At 41.8% G+C, this 7,403-nt stretch overlaps 1 protein-coding gene across 2 annotated transcripts in view; it reads right to left on the bottom strand.

The window, feature by feature from the left end:
- Window positions 1–3,499: 3,499 nt before the first annotated feature.
- The window catches only part of TRAIP (TRAF interacting protein), a 47,484-nt gene continuing 43,580 nt past the window's right edge, over window positions 3,500–7,403 (bottom strand). The window contains exon 16 of one of the 2 annotated variants that reach the window (XM_053302610.1): window positions 3,500–7,360. In XM_053302610.1, coding sequence (XP_053158585.1) covers window positions 7,232–7,360 — 129 coding nt within the window. In that variant the 3' untranslated portion in view covers window positions 3,500–7,231. The remainder of the gene's footprint in view (window positions 7,361–7,403) is intronic. The other variant, XM_053302611.1, reaches the window with a different exon arrangement.

Genomic DNA, 7,403 nt, shown 5'->3' with positions numbered 1-7,403 from the left:
TCATTCTGTGTATTAAAGAAATGAACACAAAACAAGGTGAGTTCTGTCCATATATGGGCTCAACTTGCAGACAATTAGATAAAGCAAAAATTAAGTCATTTTCATGCCCAGTGTAGAATCATCATTTTCTATGGGCAATACTAAAGAATACCCAGGGAGGATTGAAAGCTTCAGATGTGAACGTAGGACCCTGGGATGCCCCACTAATGAGGCAAGGTGAGGCATCTAGATCAGGGATTCTCAACCTTGGGTCCCTATGTTATTGGACTTCAACTCCCATAATCCCTAGGCCCAATAGTATTTGGTTGGGGATTATGGGACTTCAACTCCCATAATCAATAGCTGGGGACCCAAGGTTGAGAACCTCTGTCCTAGAGTAACAGATTGGTAATGGTAGATTAGCAGTCTCTAGCTCCCTCACCCTGACTGGACCTGCCACTGCCCCCATCCAACATTTTTATTTTCATTTTTTTTGGTGGAGAACCAGTTGTCACCCTTCCTCCTTCTTTCCATGTCCTGATTTCTGCCTGTTCAAAAAATTGAGTGCAGGCAAGTTTGAGGGACATTGATGAAATACTTCCAATTGGTCCAGCTTCCCTACTTTCTTCTTTTTGAACAGGTAGAGAACAAGATGTGGCCAGAAAGAGGAGCAGGAGTGGTGGTTCTTGCCCCTCTGGAAAGGGGGCTGCTAATCTTTTCATAGATTTGCAAGGGCTCTTTGTAAGAAGGGGAGTTGCTGTCAACTTTCCCTCCTTGGGTTTGGACTGGGAACTCCTGTTCCAACCCTTGCAAAGCTTTAAGGAAAAAAGGCAGCTTAGTGACTGCTTCATGTTGTCATGCTCCCCTTGCAAAATGTGGCTAAGGTAGAGAGAAGAGGCTGTCTATAAAGAGCCTCCTATCTTCAAACCCCACCCCCTTTTAAAAATGCTTCAGGGCAAAAAGGCTGCATTTTTTGTCTTAGGTGCCCAAATATCTTGAGCTGCTTCTGCCTAAATTTGTGGCTTTCCTTATATTTATGAAACATATACATTATATATGCCAAAATACACCAAATAAAGATTTCTAGTATAGGAGCCTACTGGATTAGGTTGCACTTTTAGGCTATTCCAAAGCCATATCCTGAGGTGTGTGTCACTGTTCTCTCTAAGATGTGCACGCTCTCACAAGTTTTCTGATGTCTGCTCAGTTAATTTTAGATCCCGCTCAGGTTGAATTAGGAAGGCCCCACTCTGAATGCATGTGCACTCACAGTGCCTTGATACTGCCATCCAGAACAAAACTCATTCTGCATAGAGATGAAAAAAATTAGAGGGACCACTGGTGTACATGTGTATAAACACCCCCCCCCCTCACCCATTTAATCCCCATGAACTCTTTATTAAAGTAAAGTACTGTTGAGTTGGTGTCGACTCCTGGTGACCTCAGAGCCCTGTGCTTTTCTTTGGTAGAATACATGAGGGATTTTCCATTGCCATCTCCCGTGCAGTATGAGATGATGCCTTTCAGCATCTTCCTATATCACTGCTACTTTATATAGGCGTTTCTCATAGTGTGGGAAACTTAACCAGTGGAGATTTGAACCAGCAACCTTTTGCTTGTTAGTCACGCATTTCCCCACTGTGCCATTAGGTGAATTCTTTATAAAGGTAAAGTGTGACTCCTGGTGCCCAGAGCCCTGTGGTTTTCTTTGGTGGAACACAGAAGGGGTTTACCATTGCCTCCTTCCACACAGTATGAGATGATGCCTTTCAGCATCTTCCTATATCTCTGCTGCCTGATATAGTGCCAGTGGGGATTTGAACTGGCAACCTTCTGCTTGTTAGTCATACAGTTCCCTGCTGTGCCAGTAGTTATTTCCTAGGTAGACCACTGGGTGGCACTAACACCTCAATTTAAAAGGCCATGTATAATTCCATTTCCACTTTTCCTAGATTTTGTACTTCATTGAACTAGCTAAGTTTCATGTGTCTCCCAACTGGATGATGAAGAGAAAGCCGAGCTTTTCCTGATTTAGGACCTTATTATAACTCTTTCATGGAACCTTGGAGAACCCCTCCTCATGAGACTGTGGTTTAGTCCATAGTGGGCATAAAATGAAAAAGAATAAACAGTGAATGCTATTCTAGATCTATAAACAGAGACTCAAAACTATTATACAGATTAAAATATGGACTCTACAAGCAAGAGGTGTATGGAAAATTGGTGCCAAAAAGTATTTGGAGGTTGGCCCTAGGAAAACATCAACTCTGGGCACAAGCAGTGAGAAGTAAATTTAGTGAGAGAATTATAGAAGGGATTGAAAATAAAATTAGGGCCATAGTTCCTTTATGTTAGCTACATTCAGAATTCTGTGTATAATTCTAGTAGTTTAATCTCAAAAAGGGTATTAGAACTGGAAAAGGCAGCCAATGGTAATGTTGCTTGCAGAAGTCCCAATGGCTGTTTTCTTCTTCCCAGGAATATTCATCTCAAGCAGATTGGCTTCATGATTATTCTATGTGATGCATCATGAAGTCAGAGTGTAGTAAACAAAATGGTGACTGCCAGGACATCCAGCTGTGCTATTGCTGCAGGCTTTGCGCCCCCCCCCCCATAAAATTGTGGGGAGGGAAGAGAGAATCTTGTACATTGCCCTCTATAAACGCACGCACGCACGCACGCACGCTAGTGGTGTGTCAGAGGTACTGAAGCCTGCATACCTAGCCAGTGGAGGACAGGTAACTGTAGGGAATTCTTAGGCACTTCATCACCAGAAACCAAAGCTGTTTTATTGCTGTCTCCCTCTGAACTTTCCAGTAGTACTTTTCCCAACCAGGCCAGTGAAGTTGTTCAAGAGATATTGTGTCTCACTCATAGGATACACACAGCACTATAAAGACAGATAAATTCTAAGGCACTCTGTTTTGGAAACCAATTTGTGTCAGAATACTTGACAGTATTGAGTACAAAGTAGCTTGAAGCAAAGCAATGCATCAGCTTGGCCTTTATATTTAAACTTGGCTTTCATATTTACTTTAACTACTAAAAGCCACATGAAGTACTTATTGTGTAATTTATCCAGTTTTGATAAGGGTATTCCCTTATCAAAACTGGATAAATTACACATTAAGTACTTCATGCGGCTTTTAGTAGTTAGAGTAAATATGAAAGCCAAGTTTAAATATCAGTTTCATCTCTTTGACCTCCCTATAGTCACAATGATCCAGTTCCAAACACTGCAGGCAAGTGCCTGTGTAAACAATATTCATGCTTTCCTCTCCCAAACTATGATTTTTCTCAGCTCTGTAAAAATTGGTTTTTGCAATATCTTAAGCTTTGAGGCCAAATGGAAGTTGACAGATTCCCCTTAGGAGAGATGAGTCAATACCAAGAAAAACATGCAAGTTGGGGGGAAAACAGTAATGAAGTTTTATTGGAAGTGAAAACTGGGCCTGCTCTTGACTCAGTAATTTCATTGCAATAGAAAATGCCCCTGGTCATTGACTTGAGAAACAGCAGCATATCTTGAGTATCCCATTTTGCTCATGATAATTTTATCTCAATTCACCTTTATGCTACAATGCCTCCTTATTGCCAAACAGCATTGGAAAAAAGTGGATGTGTTCAGAACAGAAGCAACATACACAGATTTATTTATTTGTGGTGTTCAAATTTGTATACCACCTCCAACTTCCATCTCTGGGCAGATTTTTCTCCCCAATATTCTTGTTTTAAGTACCAGACCCTATTGAGATGGACATGCATGAGCAACAAGGTGAGGATAAGGCCCTTTGCCAAAGCAACCTTTTGACTGCAGCCATGAGCTATAGGAGGAAGTTTCCTACAGCTATCCTTGAGCAAACATTCCAAACTGTCAAGTGTTGTTCTACAAATTAAATGGCTTTAGCACTAAAAATAAAACAAGTCTCAAGATGTCAGCTTTTTTAATGTTACCACAAGTATCAAGTATTTCTCTTTGAATATGTGTAAACGTGCACACTTCAAGGCAGTACAATGCCTTTTGGAAGCATTGAGCGCATCCCTGCTCTGCTCAGACCCCATGTCTCAGGACTGGCCCACCTGTTGGAGCAGTGTTCTAATTTTTTCCGTGTGTGTGTGTGTAATGAATTTTGTTCTGGGTGGCAGCATTTAGGCAGTGCGCGCACACATGCATTCAGAGTGGGGGCATTCCTGATTCAACTTGAGCAGGAACTCAAATTAACTGAGTGGATATCCAAAAATGTGTCTGTGCACACCTTAGAGGGAACACTGCACTCCACCTCCCCTGCTTATAGGAGATCCAAGGTAATGGAAAGGAAAGAGTTCTGTCCTGTTTATTATCCCTCTACTCTACTGAAGAGGATTGGGAACATGAGGACAATGATGTACAAGCTGGAGCTTAACCTGTATTTATTTCACAAAAGTGATCAGCTGGGTTCTTTGCCTTCAAAGAATATATTAACTGCAGATGAAGCTGGACTAGATGTCCATGTTCGTTATCTTGTTTCCAACTCCCCTCCACACAAATAATAAAATGGTGACCAGGTCATCCTATTTCAGACACAGCCTTTTAATTAGTTGCCTGCCTACCTAGCTTTCAGTCTGGCTATCCAGCTGGATCTCGATTTGCAATGTACAAGCCACTCCATTTAGAACTCAAAAAAGGATAACTGAAGCCTTCTGTTTAGAGCTCTCTGCAAGACGCCTAAGCCAGGGTCTCACTGTGAGCTTCAAAAGGGAACCCATCTTGTTCATGCCTACTTGGCAGGTGTGGGGAGAGGAGACACAGAGTTTGGTGCCCCTAGTTTTCTAGCACCACCTACTGTTCCATGTTGGGAAAGAGAGCTGGTCTTGTGGAAGCAAGCATGACCTGTCCCCTTTGCTAAGCAGGGTCTATCCTGGTTGGATATGAATGGGAGACTACATGTGTGAGCACTTTTAAGACATTCCCCTCGGGATGGAGCTGCTTTGGGAAGAGCACCTGAGGCTCCAAGTTCCCTCCTTGGGACCAATGGTTTGACTCAGCATATGGTAGCTTCCTATGACTATAGTTTCTTCTCTTCTCTGAGACCTAAGTCCTACAATTTTTGTGCTTATTTAGTGCCTGGTCATGGTTGGGGGCTTGCATCTGAGCTAATGGAAGCTTCAACAATACTCAGCAGCAGGGCCTAGTAACTGGGAAGAAACTGCTCTAATAGCATTCAGTATTTCCTAATCCCCAGGATATAGCAGTGAGGATGATGCTTGTTTCATCACTGCACTGGGAATATTTTCCTGGAGAGAATGGTACAGCCTTGCCTCTTGGATTATACATTATCTGTATAATCTCTTAACAAAGGAGAATGGTTTAAAGGTCTTAACTATGTGGAACTGTAGGCTGGACAATTCCCAAGCAACATGGCAAGCAAGGCAGAGGCAACTTGCTCCCTCCTCATGTTAGTCTATTGCGAATTAGACTGATGTGACCAGGGGAGTGGGTCAGTCTCTTCCCTCACATGGAACAGAGGGCAATCTGGCTCCTAAATGTTTGGGTTGGCTCCTAGAGCCTAAGGAAATTTGTCAAGGGCTGGTGTAACTTCAGTTTAATCATATGATGCCCATTTTATACATTTAAAGTATACAAAATAAAGTGCACATGTTCAGTTAGTTCTAAGCACAAGTTCTGTTCATTAATCTGGTAAGACTGTACCTTGCTTTCCATTTCATTATAGAACATTCATTATAGTAGCACTCTAAAATTGAAAAATGCTGAGCAAAAGCTTTTTTACAACATTTCTTTGAAAACTGGGCTTTCTCTAAGCCAGAAGGTGCATTCTGCCAGAACCACTTAAGGCAAATAATGATTTTTTATCTAGAAAAAAACTTCCCATGGTATGAAGAGAATGTTCTCACTTTATTTTTAAAAATGTGTTTTTGCCCCATACCTTAAAGCAGAGACACACGGTACCAGCTACTATCCTGGACAAATATATATATATATACAAGTTTTCTTGTTTCCTAAAGAGTTCCAAGACCAACTCTGGATTAAGTATATCCCATAAGCCCTTAGAGGCAGATATTCTGGGATGAACATCACCACACAGCTACCCTGTTTTAGGTAGTGGTCAGAATGTCCCGGACAAGAATCCAATGAGAAATACAGGCTAAGAGAGCAAGATATAGCAATCTAATCAAGTTTTCTTCAGAAGCAGTTCTCTGTTCATAGCTCTTCATTAACTCGAGGAAAAATACTATCACTGAATTTAAGTGTCAGATATTTGAACTAGAATGTTTTGCTTTTTTAAACTCAAGCCTGCTACAGCCCTTAATCTCCAAATTTTAGCACACAAGATATTTCTGAACAGGGAGAGCAAGTAATGATGACGTCTTCTACCTGCAAGCTTAGGGGGTAAGGCTGTCGCTTCTCCTTGATTATAGTCCACACCACTATAAATAGACACAATGGAATCTGTTATTTAGAGACAGGAAATTCTTTGTGACAGGAGTATATACACATTGCTTTAAAAAAAGGGTTACTTGACTCTAAAGAGGGCTGGTACCTCAAACCAAAAAGGAAGGCAAAAACTACGCCATTAACTATCAAACACTGCCACTAATGATGAGGATCAACAGTGAATAGATCTAGGAAAGGTTTCTGACAAAGGCATGACCTTATGCTGATAACATCAGAAGAAGCTACATAAGTTCTTTTCTTGAGCAGATGGTTGTTCAGCTGCAGAATGGATCTTCAAAACTTGACAGATGCAAACAGAATTCTCTCCTTGTACAAAGCTTATGAAGTATGAAGATGTCTGGCACAGATGCCAACAACTGCAGGTGCTTCTTCGTGAAGGGGCACTTCCAAAATATTCATGTCTACAATAGTGTGCTTTAGTTTCACAAGTGACTCCCCTCCCAAGATGACGCCCCATCAAAGTTCCACAAGCTAAGGTTCTTATAGTTCACCAGGACTAGAATATATAACAACCACCTCATAAGATACCAACTGCCTAAGTTATTCTGGAGCTGCAGCTTTTCAGTCCGTCCATCAGGGTTGGCAGCACAGCACAGTAAAACCAGTCTTTCATGCGCAAGCCAAAAAAAAGTGTCAAAATGAACCCCAAGCGAGGATAAGTGCAGTACTCCACATCCTGCCCCCTTTCCCCATTGTGCACGTGTCCTAGCTCACAGGGGTCACCAAGTCATCTGTCAGCTATATAAGATGATTTGAGGCCTCAAATTATTAATATCAAATCCACAGAAAGATCCATAGTCAAGGAAGAAGGAAGTTGTCTAGTTTAGTCTGACTGATGCCAGAAACAGAAGCTGTTGCCACTGTTCGCTTGGGCGCATTTCTTTTTTTGGTTTTCACAGGCAGGGGCCGAATCTCTGCTGGTGTACTCTGAAATGCAATTAATTGATCAAGGAAAAGGATGGCCAAGGAG

This window comes from Hemicordylus capensis, chromosome 2 (assembly GCF_027244095.1).
Source record: "Hemicordylus capensis ecotype Gifberg chromosome 2, rHemCap1.1.pri, whole genome shotgun sequence".
Classification (NCBI taxonomy): Eukaryota; Metazoa; Chordata; class Lepidosauria; order Squamata; family Cordylidae; genus Hemicordylus; species Hemicordylus capensis.
Note: the sequence above shows the minus strand (reverse complement) of the source record. Positions and strands in the feature narration are given on the sequence as shown.